Below are 18,843 nucleotides of genomic sequence, written 5' to 3'. Positions count from 1 at the left end.
TTTCCACCTTCCTCCCTCTCTCTCTTTTCCATCCTGTTTCCTTGCAGATCCACATTCCAATCCCACCCCTTTTAGGGGCGCAAAGCCAACTCAAATCTGGTCGCCACATCATCGATAAACTTATTCCCTCCCTACTGAACAGCTCCTAACACATTATTTTTCACCATTTCTTCCATTCTTTAAAAGTGATTTCTTTGTCAGCAAGCCTGTGCGCCTCTCCCCCTGCTTCTCCTCTTGACCCTGCCCAGCGATCTGGACACTCCTGGAGCCAGGCCGTGGGAGAGGCAGCCATTCTCAGCCTCCCTGGACAAAGCCAGGGTTCCCTTGGCAACGGGAACCGTGTGGACATTCGCAAAGGGGTTTCCCTCCACCCCCCAGGTCCTCTTTCAACTCAAGAGCTCAAATCGTGTGTCTCATGGAGGCGTCTCTAACCAGGGTAGGAAAACAATAATTCTGGATATCAGTAATTGGCATTTGGAGACTATTGTTTTGCATTCAACAGGCAGGAGAATGTGAGTTCAGTGGGTGAGTGAATTCGGGCGCGAGCTGGTGAGCATCTCTGGGCAGGCGGAAGGAAAGCTGGTTTCATTTCTTTACACAGGCAAGTCTTGATCCGAAGTAGTTTGGGGCTGAAAAGTATGTCTTTGTCTATTGGGAAGTGGAAGAATAGCAAGGGATGGAAAGAGAAGGGCTTCTACAGGCAAGTTTTTACCTTGCGTTCTGGTTTCTCTCTTCTCCTTGGCTTTTAATTAACATAAATACAAGGAAATAGGGATTGCTTGTTTCCATGTTAATGCCAATCCTTGCTCATTTTTTATGCTAGTACCTGTGTGTGTGCAGGCTTTCTCTCTCCTATTTTACTTGTTGGATTTTATTGTCATGATGTTTAAAAGTCGGGAGTAAGCTTTCTTGTAGGAAGTATTCTCCAAATGGCTGAGCCAAGTCTAGGCAGGACGACACTGGGTGACATATGGCCCCATCCTAACCTTGTGGGTTGGGTAGGTAGGTGAGTCTCTTTCACTTACGCAAGTTGGTCCAGAAGACCTCAGATGTGTCTTAGCTTGATGAAGGAAATGTCTACTATTGACTTGTTTAACAGTAATAAAAAGTGTAATAATTCAGAAGTTTATCACTGAAGTGTGGACTGAAGGCCTGAGAGGAGATACTGAGGGGTGGAGGATAATTCAGCTTCTTCATTTCATCCCATGACTATACAGTACATGAAAACTGTGCTGAAGAACTTCTGAAGGATATAACTCTCCAACACAAAAGCTTTGTAAGAAACTGTAAAAGTGTAAGTAAGGGATGCAAGGAAGAGGCCAGAGCATCATTCAAATTTCCTTTTTCCCCTTATTCTCTTCTTCTCTTTCTCTCTCAATTTCTCTCCCTTCCCCCTCTCTTTCTTCTTCTCACTATTCCTTCCCATGCAGTGATACCTAAGCATACAGTTTATGGAAACCCTCAGATAGGTACTTTGAGGTACTCTGCATTTAAACTGGTTATTGCATTAACCTATTAACTAATATTCCAACACACACACACACACACACACACAGACGCATGCACATTAAAAACGACTATTTTGTCCTGTGTTTAAACTGTCAGAAAACTCTTTGGTGTCAGGATTTTCATTATTGCCCCTTAGATTTTAGCTAATCACAGAGCCAGGTTTATTTTGGGTGCTTATCAGTGTTTGTAGAACTGAATTGACTCTTTTTTCTTATTTTTATTTATTATTATTATTTAATTACTGTATGTTTTTATAGTGTACAACATGGTTTTTCCCAGTATGAATACAGTGCATATTAGTCAAGTCAAAGACATTACCATATGCCTTATCATCAACAGATAATTTTTCTTTTTTATCTATGAAATGTGTTGATTTTTTTCCCTGACCCCTCCTCCCACTCCATATTACCCACCCCATATTATTACGCCATACACATTGTCTCTAGTATCTAAGTTGCCCTTCCCACAATTATACCTTCCAATCTTTCAGTTTCTGCTATAAAACACAGACATTTGTTATACATTGAGTGGGGACATACAATGCCTGTCTTTCATAGTCTAGCTTGCTTCACTTATCATTAAATACTCCATATGTGTCCACTTTCTATCAAATGTCAGGTCTTACTCTTTATTTGTGGCTGGGTAGTATTTCATAGAATACATGTGCCACATTTTTCAATACACTCGTCTGTTCTTAGACATTTCGATTGACTCTATATTTTAGCAATTGTAAATAATACTGCAATAAACATAGATGTGCAAGTGTTTTTCTGACTGAGGACCTTCCTATACTCTAAATAAATACCGAAGAGTGGAATTACTGGGCTGTATGACAGTTCTATTTGTAGGTTTCTGGGGAACCTTCATATCATTCTCTACAGTGTACTAATTTACATTCCTACCAATAGTGCAGGAGGGTTACTTCTGAACTGACTCTTGAATGAGCTTCCTGGAGTTTTATTATTATTGATTTTGCCATTTGTTGCATGGAGTGTGGAACTAGGACCAGTCCATGATCAAGAGACTTAGGGCTAGACACAGGTCTGATTTTAGCATAGCTATTTTGGTTCTCTCACTCTTGGTTCCTCTGTCCATCAAATGACAGGGTTTGGATGAGAATAATGTTTTCTGCCAGAATTATTTAATTGAAATCTTCATGCTGCTCTCAAACCAGAGGGAAAAGATTTGGGAGGGAAAGGTCAGTCTGGTCAAGAAGAGTTATAGACAGAGAAGGAGGTAGAACAAAGGGCTAAAAGTCTGGAAGCTGGCAAATGCTAGATGACCTCTTAACTCTCTGGTAACTTTGACATAGTCATGAGGCTAGTCTTTCCTATTTTGTGTCATCTTCTCTGTATTGGGTAGTTTTGGAGAATGAGACATAGTAATACCCTGATTTGGTCTGATAGAGGTGAGTAAGCTATCCTCCCTACCAGGAGATGAAGAAGGAGGCTTCTTACCACTTACAGATCTGTATCTCTGACCTCAGAGTGGTGAATTTTGATCCTAAGCTAGCCGTATTCGGTCATCTCATTCTTTTCAGTCATCAGGAAAGTCATGATACATTTTTGCATAGGAAAATATATCATGACCTTTCAGAAAACTCAATAACATAGTCTTTCATTTATTCAGCAATCAACTGGTAATTATTAAAGGCCAAGAAATTTCCTTTTTTTCTGGTTAGAGTGGTAAAGAAAGTTGTCTTTGAGGAGGTGAAGTTTAAGTTGAAGCATCAATAGGTGAGAAAATGTGTTATGCTGACCTTGGGAGATTAGCACTGGCTCCAGGTTGGAAAACTACGAGTGGGAAACTCAATGAAGGATTCAGTTTGACACATTTAAAGCAAAGCAAGGTGCCTGGAGCTGAAACAGAATGACTGAAGAATGGAGGAGAGGTCAAAGGGTTGAAGAGTTTATAGGGAATTTGAAGGTCTTGGTAGAGACTGATGGGAAGCCACTGGACAGAATTTTACACAAAAAAAATGCTACTATATGATTGATCACTCATGCAACTATGTAGAGAATAGTGTCCTAGAGACTGTCCATAAAGTGACTGATCAGGTTGAAGGGCTTAGACATTAAGCAGCCCACATGGGAAGTCACATGGCATCTGGGAAACTTGGATAAGGATGAATGGACCTGGGTTTGAGTTCTGACCTTCAGACATCCCATTATGTAACTTGGTCATTCTATTTAACTTCTCCAATACCTGTTTCCTCATCTGTTAAAGGTGGATTATATTACCTAGCTTGGTGAGTTGTGAAGTTGAAAGTGGAGAGATAATATATATTATTTCCTAGCAGATGCTCGTTAGGCATTGTTGTCAGAACAAATCCCATGACCTTTATACTACTGGCCACAGATGAGCAGGACAAGTGGAAGTGCATGGCAGGTCTTACAGATTGCCTTCTTTGTGCCATCCACCCTTTGGGAGAACTAAAAGTGAGAAAGGAAGAATTGAGGTGACATGTGCAAAATTGTGCAGTTGGTTAAGATCAGGTCTATGTCTGACCTTTACTGTTACCTAGTAACCTTTGTTCTATACCAAGAGTCAGAAAAATATGGCCTCATGGGCCAATTCCAGCTTGTTCTTGTTTTCATAAATAATGTTTTATTAAGACACAGCTATGCTTATTCATGCATGTACTGTCTATGGCTCCTTTAGACTAGGACAGCGTTGAATGGTTGCAACAAAGACTGCATGGCCTGCAAAGACTGAAATGCTTGCTAACACTATACAGACAAAGTAACAGTGTAGATCAGAGGCTGATCCATACCATTATGTTCCTGTAATTGCAAGTTTTATTATATTTAGTTTAGGTGTCACCACCACCTAGAGACTTCTCCAGGTCTCAAAAAACAGCAGGATTGAGAGATTCTCTTGGGGAAGTTATATTCCTAGTGGAGTATCACAGGAACTAAGGCCATCAGGAGCCAGTAGGAGAGCCCTGATCATCTAGGGAGGACATAAAAGAAGAGTATCGGGACTCTAGACATAGGAATCTTGGTGAGGAGAAGAGGAATACTAAATCTTTGCTCTCAGTTATTTTGGACTCCAGAGACAGTTATCTAAAACAGATGAGGAAAGGGGAGGATTCAGGAAATAGGTTATGCAGTAGTTTTATTTGAATGTGTGCATGAGTGAGTCTGTTTGGGACACAGTTGTCAGTATTTCATAGAATACATGTGCCACATTTTTCAATACACTCGTCTGTTCTTAGACATTTCGATTGACTCTATATTTTAGCAATTGTAAATAATACTGCAATAAACATAGATGTGCAAGTGTTTTTCTGACTGAGGACCTTCCTATACTCTAAATAAATACCGAAGAGTGGAATTACTGGGCTGTATGACAGTTCTATTTGTAGGTTTCTGGGGAACCTTCATATCATTCTCTACAGTGTACTAATTTACATTCCTACCAATAGTGCAGGAGGGTTACTTCTGAACTGACTCTTGAATGAGCTTCCTGGAGTTTTATTATTATTGATTTTGCCATTTGTTGCATGGAGTGTGGAACTAGGACCAGTCCATGATCAAGAGACTTAGGGCTAGACACAGGTCTGATTTTAGCATAGCTATTTTGGTTCTCTCACTCTTGGTTCCTCTGTCCATCAAATGACAGGGTTTGGATGAGAATAATGTTTTCTGCCAGAATTATTTAATTGAAATCTTCATGCTGCTCTCAAACCAGAGGGAAAAGATTTGGGAGGGAAAGGTCAGTCTGGTCAAGAAGAGTTATAGACAGAGAAGGAGGTAGAACAAAGGGCTAAAAGTCTGGAAGCTGGCAAATGCTAGATGACCTCTTAACTCTCTGGTAACTTTGACATAGTCATGAGGCTAGTCTTTCCTATTTTGTGTCATCTTCTCTGTATTGGGTAGTTTTGGAGAATGAGACATAGTAATACCCTGATTTGGTCTGATAGAGGTGAGTAAGCTATCCTCCCTACCAGGAGATGAAGAAGGAGGCTTCTTACCACTTACAGATCTGTATCTCTGACCTCAGAGTGGTGAATTTTGATCCTAAGCTAGCCGTATTCGGTCATCTCATTCTTTTCAGTCATCAGGAAAGTCATGATACATTTTTGCATAGGAAAATATATCATGACCTTTCAGAAAACTCAATAACATAGTCTTTCATTTATTCAGCAATCAACTGGTAATTATTAAAGGCCAAGAAATTTCCTTTTTTTCTGGTTAGAGTGGTAAAGAAAGTTGTCTTTGAGGAGGTGAAGTTTAAGTTGAAGCATCAATAGGTGAGAAAATGTGTTATGCTGACCTTGGGAGATTAGCACTGGCTCCAGGTTGGAAAACTACGAGTGGGAAACTCAATGAAGGATTCAGTTTGACACGTTTAAAGCAAAGCAAGGTGCCTGGAGCTGAAACAGAATGACTGAAGAATGGAGGAGAGGTCAAAGGGTTGAAGAGTTTATAGGGAATTTGAAGGTCTTGGTAGAGACTGATGGGAAGCCACTGGACAGAATTTTACACAAAAAAAATGCTACTATATGATTGATCACTCATGCAACTATGTAGAGAATAGTGTCCTAGAGACTGTCCATAAAGTGACTGATCAGGTTGAAGGGCTTAGACATTAAGCAGCCCACATGGGAAGTCACATGGCATCTGGGAAACTTGGATAAGGATGAATGGACCTGGGTTTGAGTTCTGACCTTCAGACATCCCATTATGTAACTTGGTCATTCTATTTAACTTCTCCAATACCTGTTTCCTCATCTGTTAAAGGTGGATTATATTACCTAGCTTGGTGAGTTGTGAAGTTGAAAGTGGAGAGATAATATATATTATTTCCTAGCAGATGCTCGTTAGGCATTGTTGTCAGAACAAATCCCATGACCTTTATACTACTGGCCACAGATGAGCAGGACAAGTGGAAGTGCATGGCAGGTCTTACAGATTGCCTTCTTTGTGCCATCCACCCTTTGGGAGAACTAAAAGTGAGAAAGGAAGAATTGAGGTGACATGTGCAAAATTGTGCAGTTGGTTAAGATCAGGTCTATGTCTGACCTTTACTGTTACCTAGTAACCTTTGTTCTATACCAAGAGTCAGAAAAATATGGCCTCATGGGCCAATTCCAGCTTGTTCTTGTTTTCATAAATAATGTTTTATTAAGACACAGCTATGCTTATTCATGCATGTACTGTCTATGGCTCCTTTAGACTAGGACAGCGTTGAATGGTTGCAACAAAGACTGCATGGCCTGCAAAGACTGAAATGCTTGCTAACACTATACAGACAAAGTAACAGTGTAGATCAGAGGCTGATCCATACCATTATGTTCCTGTAATTGCAAGTTTTATTATATTTAGTTTAGGTGTCACCACCACCTAGAGACTTCTCCAGGTCTCAAAAAACAGCAGGATTGAGAGATTCTCTTGGGGAAGTTATATTCCTAGTGGAGTATCACAGGAACTAAGGCCATCAGGAGCCAGTAGGAGAGCCCTGATCATCTAGGGAGGACATAAAAGAAGAGTATCGGGACTCTAGACATAGGAATCTTGGTGAGGAGAAGAGGAATACTAAATCTTTGCTCTCAGTTATTTTGGACTCCAGAGACAGTTATCTAAAACAGATGAGGAAAGGGGAGGATTCAGGAAATAGGTTATGCAGTAGTTTTATTTGAATGTGTGCATGAGTGAGTCTGTTTGGGACACAGTTGTCAGGGAGTAGCCAGACCCCAGAGCACATCACTTCATATCCCCAGATGATCACCACTGGCACTCTGGGAAAGTATTCTCGCTTATTCTCAGAGACCACAGCTCAAGTGCTTATGAGTAATCTGAAATCTTCTCCTTCTTGTCTCAAGACTTTAGGAGTACATGAGGACTATGGTATCTTACCAGTGACTGTTTCCTTACCTGCTACTCAAGATGACCATAAACTATCTCCAGTGTCTTTGATCTCCAAATTCCCACTGGTGATCTTAAGTGGACCCTTGTACAAGGACTCCACTGCTTTAAACCTACTGATGCATAAGTGATTATTTACCTACATCAAGGTTTTATTCTACTGTTTGAGGGTACATTTATAAATGAAAACCTGTAGGTCAGAAAAGTAGTGACTGCTGCAATTGATTGGATGTGTAGAATTCAAGCTTTAGCTTCACCCATAGGTGTTGTCTTCTACTCGTAGTTTTAGACTTCAGCTTGTTGCCTTAAGCAGTGGAAACTGGGTTACATAGTTCTTCAACTTCAGGTAATACAAATATAGTGCCATGTATTTTTTGGCACTCTTAACTTTCCAACCAGCCTGCATGGACAACACCCCAGCTTTTTGGAATGCTAAATAATCCACCAGACCCATCAGCCATGGTCTTTCAGAGCTCAGTAGACTCCTTCCATTGATCCAATGAACAGATGTGCTAATTTTTCACTTGCTTAGAGTACTTTAGCCATTTGAACAACATAGACTCAGGGTCTGGATCAGTCATGCATTGCTCTGACACCCTATCTAATTCACAAACAGAGTAACAGCCCTCACATACAGCCCAAGGGTTATCCTGCCTAATTCCTAGAAGTTGGTTAGTGATTGTAGAATCAAGTGACATGATAGCTTAATTCCAACATGGGCTTGTCTTTCCTACCCAAGACCTTTTGAAAAAGAAGGAAACTTTTTGGCTCAATCAACTATCCCCTTCCTTTGTCTTCTCCCACACTGGAGCTTGGTTGCTGTTAAGACCATCACAAAAATGGTTAGTGAAACTGTGAAAGAGGCCAGCAAATAAAAAAAAAATTCTGTCTGTCCAGTAGCAGAGCTACTAGACTTCATTAATTCACTGTAGGTTTTAGGAAAAGCACCTAGAACTAGAACATCTCTTATCTTCTAAAATTTACCATCAATATAAGAAACCACTGAAATTAATTGAGCAAGCAGGTTCAAGATGGTAAAGACACAACTAAACAGCATGTGGAGAGGAAGGGAATGTTATAGAAGGAGCCCAAGCTAAAAATAAATGATTTTTTATAAGTGTGGTTAACTTTACTGAGACTTAAAATTATGAAACACAGCATGCATTTTCCCCCTAACATAAAAGCTTGGAGAAAGTTTGATCTGCCTCACATGAAAAGCTACAAAAAAGGAAGGTATCTGTGAACGCCTAAAAATCTGACCGTATTTCAAGTACAATAGTCATCAGGAACATGTAATGCTATCAGAAATAAACTGATATGGAATTACTTCATTTAAATCAATTTAGTCATTTGCGTTGCCCCATTAAAAAAAAAAAGATCCCCTCACATTTTTTTGTTTATGGAAAATTACTACCAACCACCATTTTTTAGACAAAAAAGAGAGAAGCAATAGCCTAATTTTGTTGAATTCTGTCTAATGTGACGATTCCCCTGTCTCCCAAGTGAAAATAATTATTCATTTTGTATTTAATTGATAGTTATAAAATAAATGTTCCATGCTATGTGTGACATTTCGTTTTGTGTTTTGCTGGGTTTAGAACCAGCCGAGTGACTGAATGGGTTATGCCGGTACCCTTGTGAAGTATCCTTTGAGTCTCTAATGACCTAATATTAATCATTTAAAATTGAGCATCTATTATACAGTTTATAGACTCATCTCTAGTTTGCTTTTTATTTCAGCATATTACAGTTGACCTGAGCAGATGGCACTTCAGCAAATTCTCAACATTTCTTTAACAACTCTAAAATAAATAAGAAATTTATAGCATTATTTTTGTCCACCCAGTGTATATTTCTCCACATGTAATTTTGTTTTATATGATGTTGACGAGGAGTAACTGCTGGGTGTCTTTGTGCAATGTGATTAAAGTAAGAAGTGCAGGAGAGTTGGAAATACACACTAACCTCTCGCTTTTCCCTTTACAAGACACACACATTCCTAATACTTCAGCACCAGCAGTTACTGCTCTTCTTGAACATGGTCAGTCTTGCAGTCATACTCTTGAATTTGGGGTGACAGTTGTATTTTTGCTCATTGAATACAAAAGTAGAGAAAGGCAGAGAGCAATAGGGAGCTGTCAACTTTTTTGCATGTTGTTAGAGGAGGGATAGTAATGAAAATAGAATGTTAAAATCTTAAGATATGAACTTAGGGGGCAATAATTAGGGGATCTGGCCAGAGGAGGTGGGGGTGAGGCAGGAGGGCAGGGTAGGGAGATGGGAGGGGTGGGCCATCTGGTGTTAATCTCCCGCTGTGTGTTTGCAGGACAAAATAGTCAGGGTACTTTGTCAAGGTACAGTCTGCTTTTGCAGACACAGATGGAGCAAAAGGGAGATTAATACATGTGGTTCTAACCACCTTTCATATCTTTACAGCTAAACATTATTTATAGAAATCAATTAGTCCTCTGTCTCTGCAATTTTATTATGAAGCTCTGTCCAAGTTTCTGGCAAGCTCTTTAAGAGGATGATTGATGGTAAACTTTCAAAATGAATAAAAAATGAACCCTCTCCTAGGAATTGGTATAGTGGAGAGAAAGGTAAATGATAAAAATTACAAACTCTGCAAGTCACTGGGAAACTAATGTAGGATCAGTGTGGTCCTTGTTACAGTGTTTTTCCTTATGGCTAGGTAGCTAGTTTTCTTTCTCTTTCTCTTTCTTTTGCTTTTACTTTTTCTCTTCCTTCTTTTCTTTCTTTCTTCCTTTCTTTCCTCTCTCTCTCTCTCTCTCTCTGTGTCCCTCCCTCTCTCACTCTCTTTCTCACAAACTGTCCATTTGCTATGGAAACTTTAGGAGATGCCGACAACTGAACTTGTGGGAAAGTAAAGGTTTATTCATTTGCCAAGCTAGTAAATGCCACTTTGATTACTGATGCTCATAAGAGATAAAGAATTCTGGGGCCAGGGGGGTGGGATGGGGGGTGGAACAGAGATCTTATGTTTTGTCTTATGGAAACTTTTATGAGAGATGAGAGTTGATGACTGCCTCTATTAAATAAGTCTAGGAGCCATGAAATGATAAATGTAAAATCCTATGACAATGAATTCCATAAAAGATGCCTATTGATTTATTCCGACATTCTGGTCTTAGTAGCTGCTCTCAGAGTTCACACTCCTGACCAGTTTTAGATATGAAACAGTGGTAATGCCTTGGAGGTTAGGAAGGAATAATCAAACAAAACAATGTTCCAAACTGAGGAGAGGACAGGAGATTCTGATGTCTAGGTTCTAACTCCACTGAATCTTGGGACACGTAGTTGTTCTCTTTTGTTATTTCAAGGTGATATGAGGGTTGTTCCTTGTGACCTCTAATACTTGAAAAGTTGGTGGTGGCAAAGGGCAAATAGAATTAGAGAGGATTTGTGTGTCACTTTAAGGACTATAAAGGATGCTGGAAAGTTTCCTAACCTCATTCAATTTCAGTTTCCTCCTCTATAAAATGAAGATTATAACAGCACCCACTTCAGAGGTTTGCTGTGAGGATTAAATAAGATCAGACATGAAAGTGGTTAGCATAGTGTAAATACAACACATTCTCTTATGGTAACATCATCAGGGTTAAGAGGATTCAGAATGACTTCTCTCCTTTTCTTAAGTTTTGGTGTTGAATTTGAATGAATTCTTATTTTGTTCAAAGTATCTGTTGAGGCCCTAATAAGTTCCTTCAGGGACTTAGCTTTATCTCTTTTGTATCCTACTCTGTATTTGTATTACTTCAATATGTACATTGTACGCAGTAGGTGCTCGGCAAACACTTTCTGATTTAAAATTCTCTGTGTTTAAATAGAACTTTCCACTTGCTTAGTCTGAGCTGCCAACATAAGTTTATATAGGCTCTCTATAATGCAACTTAGGCATATATAAAATAACTAATTCTAAATATTCAGTAATTATCTACCTTATACAGAACATTTTTCAACATCTATATCCAACACATAATATGTGATTAGTAAACATATACTGAAACATGAATGAATGTATAAAGCCTACATAGATGAATAAAAGAGAACTAAGCAAAGATTGTAAATAAATGATTATCTTTTCTTTTAGATTTCAGTAGAAAAAACTTGCATAAGCTGAGTTAGAAAAATAATTGTTTGCAAGCTGTGGAAAATTTGTCTACCCAACATAAGATAAAAAATTTGTAGATTTAGGCAGACAACTCACAGAATCCATGGAGATGCTGAATAGCAATGCTTGGGCATAGGCGGAACAGGGCAGCAACACAGATCTGTATAGTGGAAACTATGTAGCAACCTCAATACACAGCACCATGAATAAGTTTCTGTTATTATTTGCATCCTAGTTCACTTCAAAGTCAAGCCCCAGGGAAGAGTCTGATTAGCCTTGCTTAGGTTGCATATCTAACCCACCCTCAAGTGTAGGTAGGGCAAGGGGGTCTTATTTTAGTCCCATCAAAAATAACACTAAGAAGTAGTTCTCCTAAAAGAAATCAAGATGCTGAGACCTTATTAAAAATTTCATAATATCTGTATATAATGAATGTGCATGGATATTAGTTTCCTAGTGCTGCCAAAACAAAGTACCACAAATTGGGTGGCTTCAATAACAGAAATTTATAGACTCACAGTTCTGGAGGCTGGAAGTCCAAAATCAAGGTCTTGAAAGGATTGGTTTCTTCTGAGAACCATCAGGGAAGGCTTTGTTTCAGGCCTTCTTTCCTGGCTCATAAATAACCATCTCACCCTCATGACTTCACATGATCTTCCTTCTGTACATATCTGTGTCCAAATTTCCTCTTGTTGTAAGGACACAGTCACAGTAAATTAGGGTCCACCCTAGTGACCTCATTTTAACCTAATTCCGTAACGACCTTATCTTCAAATACCATGATATTCTGAAGTACTGAGGGTTAGGGCTTTTAACCTGTGAATTTGGGTGAGGGAACATAATTTAGCCCACAACTACATGTTGTAAACTCAAATAAATAGCCATATCCATTGACAAACAGTCATTGCATCTGTAGGAGTTTTAGTGAAAATAGAGCCTAACTGTTCAGCAAAATTTATAGAGATTTATGTACCAAGTTTGCTGGTTGAGCATGTTTTCTCCCTGCTTACCTTTGTTCTGATTGTCTCCTTATAAGGGGGCAGCCTCTCACCTGCCAACACTATTGCTTCTCTTTTAGAAACACATTTGAGGGACCAGCAGTTAGAGTAATGGCTATGTCGCTGGACTCCTGCATAGTCGACCACAGTTCGAGTCCTGGACCCAGTGGCTTAAACTCACGTTGGGCGCATGTGCGTGTGTGCCCAAGATCCCGAGAGGAGAATGGAGGAGAAGGGATTGCAGCGTGGTCATCCCCCCTGGGGTGTGATTTTTCGCTTTCTGTCTCTCTCTCTCTGTCTGTCTGGCGAGCACACGTGCCCTATAGCAAAAACCTCTCCAAAAAAAGAGAAAAAAAAGAAACACATTTGAACCTTGATAAATAAAAACTGGTAACTACTTTATCTAAGGTATCAATTTTGCCTATAAAATTGTAGAGAAATTTTTCTAAGAGGAAAGCCAAGCAGAAATGATTCGTTATTACCTCCACAATACATACAAATTTTCTCTTGGACTCTGGCCACTGTTTAGACTTGACACTGTCCAACAGTGAGCAATACATGAAGCACCCATAATAATCATGCAATGATACAGAAAGTCCTGGCTGGCTCCTGGGCTATGTAACTTGCTTCCTAAAACTTTCAGCTCTCATGGTTTATAGTTCTATGATTCACATTTTCTCAGCAAATAATTGTGATCTTCTTCCAGGACCCAAGTCCACTTTTGCAAGGCTTTAACCTTCTACATATCTGTGTTTCCTTGGTAATGTCTTCTTGCGCAGCAGGTCTCCACTGACCAAGAAACTGAGAAGCAGCTTGCTCTTGAAAGTGTAGGTAGTTCCTATTACTGTGTCGCCATCTTTGCAAGGTGAGCAATGGCACAGTAGTGCCATGTCCAGCCCACTCTGCTAAGGGCATTGATCTTCCTTTTTCATCTCTTCCAATGCTTGCAAATATTAATCCAAAAAACTTATAAAGAAACCACACATACACACACACACACACAAGCTACATGAATGAAGACATCAACTCCCATCTATGAAGAAGAAACCATTTAGATATGTAAAAAAAACACATGCTGCATGTGTTTCAGTGTTTGTACACACAATCACAGAATTTGGCTGCATCTTTATCAGCAGTATCAGGCATGACTTTGGTATAAAACGTATTTGTGCATGTGAATCAAACAGTAAAAAATTTGCACTCAGCACCTTTCATGACCTGTCTTCTATGAATATATCGAGTTTTACTTCTTACTCCCCTTTGCTCTGGCTCTGGCTATATACTCTGCTCACCGTGCGTTTCCACTTTGCATCTGCTGCTGCCCTGCCCCAGAAAGACCTCTACTGTGTTCCACCTCTCTCTGTATCCGGGTGACTTCTGATCATGCTGTGCATCTCAAGCTATATAGCAGATCATAGGAATGCTTTGGGGGCTGTCTCCCTGCTTCTTGGTCTCCAGTGCCCCTCCTTGATATCTATAGTACCCTATTCAACTCCATTTTATCTGTTTTCATACTGTATTATAATTCACTGTTACTTTCATGAGCTCCTGGGGGATGGGAAGGACTGTATATCCTACTGCTTATTCTCCGGTCTTTGGCATAGTGTTTGGCACATGATTAATGTTTCATTGAGAGATGAATGATTAAATGAACAAATAAATGAATTAAAACAATTTTTAAATGAACTAGAAATACAGCTTTCTTCATTTTAACCATCTGGAAGTTCTGAAAGCCTCTGTATTTGGAAATAGCAAAGTCACTTTAATATGATCTGTACTCCCCAGAAAATAGTCCGTGATCCCCAGGTTATTCTTGGGACCTCACATTATTAAGGTCAGATCATTTCTCAGGATAATGCATTCATTTGCTATTCAATAGACATCTGTTCTGTTGGTTAAAAATACTAGATGATAGTAACTCTTGCACAAGCCACAGTAGAAAATAAAATCCAGTATGGACTGCCAAAATTATAGTCTGCTAAGAAGGAATGGTAATATATATACTATGTTCATTGTTATGGTATAGTTAAAAAGTACACTGAACTTAGAGTCAAAAGGCATGGGTTAAAACCTGGCCCCCACCATTTATTAACTAGGCAGGACTGGACAAGTTAGTTGATGCTGCAAAACCCACCTAACTTGACTTTTGTCAAATGTAATGAAGTTCACTCAACTTCCCTTATGACTTTAAACTCTATGTGCATATCTTGAAATGAAAATTGATATTGTTTGAGAAGGTATCATGTACCTGACATTCTATGAAGCATCTTAAAGATGGGTAAACACAAAAGCAGATTTCCCCAAAAGTCACATGGGGTCCATTTCTTTCAATTCTGTCACACATTATCATTCTCTAGCTCATAGCTTAATGATTACAAGTAATTTTTAAGAAATAATTTAATTATCCAGAGTATCAGTGTTTCATGTTACCATAATTCCAATTAGATGGACAACTATTCTATATTATATAAGATCACTATTATATAATCACTCTTCTAAGCAGGATTTTATTTGAATGAGATAGGCTGTTTTTGGTTCATCTCCTTGTCCAGTGGAGTAGGTTTACCAAAAGGATTCCAGTAAGTGTTGTCTGGGTAACACGTTCTACACACCCTGACTTCTCAGAGTCCCAATGGATTCTATAAAATTCCCATGCCAGCAGTCAACACCACATGCCTTCTTGTTGCCTCTGAATCAGCTGTGTGGGACTCTTGGCGTCATATAGACCAAACATTCAGATGTTGGACTCATTTTTTTTAGGTTTCATAGGGGTGTTTGGCACTCAAAGAAACAGCCAACTTCAGCCTGGAATACAACATCTAAGGATTGTTTAAACATGGGATTAGTCTGGGCTTTCTGAGGGGAAATGTTCTTTTCAACATCACTTTCCAGAAGAGTGATCTGATCCTGTTTATGAACAGCATTGTCAGTACTGCTAATAACGAGACTTCTTCCTTCTCCATTGGAATCACTCTTGTCCACCCTTTTTACCGTCATTGCTCTAATTTAGGTCCTATTCCATAGTTCTTAATTCCATTTTGGAATTGACCTGGCCCGCCTCTGTTTTCCACTGTCAGTTCGCCTAGTGCATGCTCACTATCATGTCAATGGAATCTCCCTGCTGAAAACCTTGCAGAGCTTTCCTCTAATCTACACAATAATACAAATGCATTAGGTCCTCTAGAATATGATGCTTGGAGTATAGAAAAAGAAAAATGAAAGAAAGAAAAATATTTAAAAAGCACAGGAGAATAAAGCAGGTGGTCTTTGTCCTCGTTACAGTTGTGGAGAAGGAAGAGCCACTTTCCTTGTCTAGTTTGTAGTTACCTTATAAAAATGTGATCCCATTCTCAATCATAGTTCCTTGAATGTGAAATGAAGTGACTGGACAAGTTCAGAGATGCCAGGCAAATGGCGTTCAGGCATCACTATTTTCTCATGGTGCTCTTGAAATTCATCAATTGATCTTTGACTTTTTGTCACTGAGCACTAAGGAACTTCAAAATCATCCATACAGATGCCTACAATGGATCGGCATTGCCCCAGGAGATCAAAGCCCCAGATGCTCTAACATTCCACAGTTTCATAGTCTCTTTCCATCTTAAATACCTGTTCCACACTGTGGCTAACAGCATTTTGAAGATTTTCTCCAGTGCATTTTGAATGCTTTAGGCCACTGGAATACTCTTTTACTTCACAATATTCGGTCAAAATCCTACCCATCCTACAAAGCTCACATAGACTTCACTCTCCCAAAAAATCTTCACTAGTAACCCCAATTGAGGGTAATAATGACCTCTCCTGTTTAATCCCCATAGTATTTTTTTTTCATCCTATTACTAACATATATTGAGGATAAACTCTATACCAGCTTTTTGACCTTTTCTTAGTTGCTGTATTTAATAGTATTTGTGTAGCTCTTAGCCCTCTACAAGAATAAACACTTCTGAAATTTAAAATCAGACAGCCTGTGTTCCAATTTCAATTCTTTCAGTAAACTGTTGTGAGTCCCTACACAAGGTATTGAATCTCTCTCTTTAATTCCTCAGTCAGTCACCACTGCAGGAGGAGGTCTTCAAAAACTTCCTGGAAAATGAGTGTTATGAAGAAACTGCTCATGCATTTCAAAATTTGTTGCACCAAAATAAACTAACTGGAACTTTAATTTCTTTTTTTTTTTTTTTTTGGAGAGATTTTCACTGTAGGGCGCATGCGCTCGCCAGACAGACAGAGAGAGACGTAGAGACAGAAAGCGAGAAATCACCCCCCAGGGGGGATGGTCACGCCGCAATCCCTTCTCCTCCATTCTCCTCTCAGGATCTTGGGCACGCACGCACACGCGCCCGGCGTGAGTTTTAAGCCACCGGGTCTGGGACACGAACCGTGGTCGACTACGTGGGAGTCCAGCGACATAGCCATTACGCTAACTGCTGGTTCCCTAATTTCATTTTTTCATAAACTGTTCAAAGTCTCTTTGTATGCTTAGCAACTAAAAACAGGCCTGTTATAGCCTTAAAAATCAATTATTTTTTTAACAAAAGGAAGAAACAGATATATAGAGAAAATTGCTAAGATCCACCTTGTGAGTCTAGTGTGAGGGTTAAATGAATAAATAAATATACAAATATATATTATACAAATATATTTTATGTTGTAGACACATGCCTATATAAATATAAATATATACAAAACTTTGAAAACCTTGGCTCAGATCTTTAAAACATGTTATCTTTATCTATAACAATAATAACAAAAGTAAGATATTTATTAAATGCTAATAAACTCGTACCTATGGAAGCTGCATCGTGTAGTAAAGCAGCATACACTTTAGAGCCCAATTAAACCTTTGTTTGTAATCCCTCTTTCATTTTGGTGATTTATGTTAAGTTAATTGACTCTTCCGTACCTTCATTTTCTGTATATAGACAAGCTACATGATGATGCAATAACAACTCCAAAATCTCAGTAGGTTAACACAGCAGAAGCTTCTCACTCATATTACATATCCATTGCAAATGAGAGGGAAGTTCTGCTCCATATAGTCACTCAGGGACTCAAGCTGATGAAGTCTTCATTACCTTACAGCTATGTCATCAGGGACACATGAAATTCCCAGTACTACAGCAGAAGAAGAGAGAGAGAGAGAGAGTAGAGCTCCTCACAAAAGCAATTAATGCCCAGTACAGAAATGACCTATGTCAGTTCTAGTCACAGATCTTACCTAAGATGATCTGAAAAAATGATGCCTTTAATATAAATAGGAGACATGAGGAAATTAATGACTGCTTTGTGAGACTCAGAAAAACTAAGTGTAATATCTCATTAAGTGTAGAGGATGGAACTGGCCAATGTTGGCACCATTTAATTTTCCCTTCTGATAAACTGGGGTAAGTCATCCATATATTTTATTATTTTTCCATTTCAAACTCAAGTCTTTGCACATAGTATTAAAGAAATATTTATTAAATAATGTTAATAAGATATTTTCAGCTAGTGTTTTTAAGTTATCTTAAGTTTGTAAGAAATAAAATTTTGTGATTATGGAGTGATAATCAATTATAAGATGAATTTAACATTTTGGGTCATTGTCAAATCTAGAATATCCATAAGCATCAAAAACACTTGCTTTTCTTTTTCTTTCTTTCTTTTTTTTAGATTAGTTTGTTTGTTTCAAATGCTTTCAGAATTCACACAACTTGTTGATAAGCCCGTATTTTATTATCATTGTGAGACACTAGTCAGCATGATGATGTTGGTTTCATATAGGTACCCATTTCCCTCTTCTTCAGACTTTATTCAGGTATTCGCCCCAACCCCTGATAGCCAGGTGCCTGAGGCAAGCTGGTCCAGTCCCAGTTCCAGAGGATAGCCTCAATATTTAAAAAGACTTCTTCGCCTCCAATTGGCTCAGGAGGGACTTTGTGCCTCAGTTTGCTCCGTAAGTCAAGAAAGAGTGCTAGGTAGCTTCTGGGGAGTTTGCCCACTTTTGAGAGTGAGATTGGGGGAGAGGTAGATATAAGGAGAAGAGAAAGAGAGAGAGGTGCTCTATCTGGGAGCTTCTAGCTTTTTCTTTGGATGAGACTCTTAGAACTGCTTATGCCAGCCTGAGAAAAGAGGGTGTAGCTGTGACTAAGGCATACAGAGAAGAGAGATGCAAAGATGAACCTGTCAGCTCCAGGGCCTGCCCTTCCTATTTGGTCAGATGATAAACTGCCTGTTTTCTTAGCTAATCCAAGTCAATGTTTTCTATGACTTCCACCTGAAAATATTCTACCCAAAACTAATTTCATTATAAATTAGGCAGTTATCCATTAAACAAATAATTACTGGGGCC

General features: G+C 39.0%; 1 protein-coding gene across 1 annotated transcript in view; it reads left to right on the top strand.

The window, feature by feature from the left end:
* Positions 1 to 369: 369 nt before the first annotated feature.
* ANKFN1 (ankyrin repeat and fibronectin type III domain containing 1) overlaps positions 370 to 18,843 on the top strand; it is a 368,177-nt gene continuing 349,703 nt past the window's right edge. The window contains exon 1 of the mRNA XM_006154669.2: positions 370 to 436. Coding sequence (XP_006154731.1) covers positions 416 to 436 — 21 coding nt within the window. The 5' untranslated portion in view covers positions 370 to 415. The remainder of the gene's footprint in view (positions 437 to 18,843) is intronic.

Source organism: Tupaia chinensis, unplaced genomic scaffold (assembly GCF_000334495.1).
Source record: "Tupaia chinensis unplaced genomic scaffold, TupChi_1.0 Scaffold000416_1, whole genome shotgun sequence".
Lineage (NCBI taxonomy): Eukaryota > Metazoa > Chordata > Mammalia > Scandentia > Tupaiidae > Tupaia > Tupaia belangeri.
This window is presented reverse-complemented; position numbering and strand designations above follow the sequence as displayed.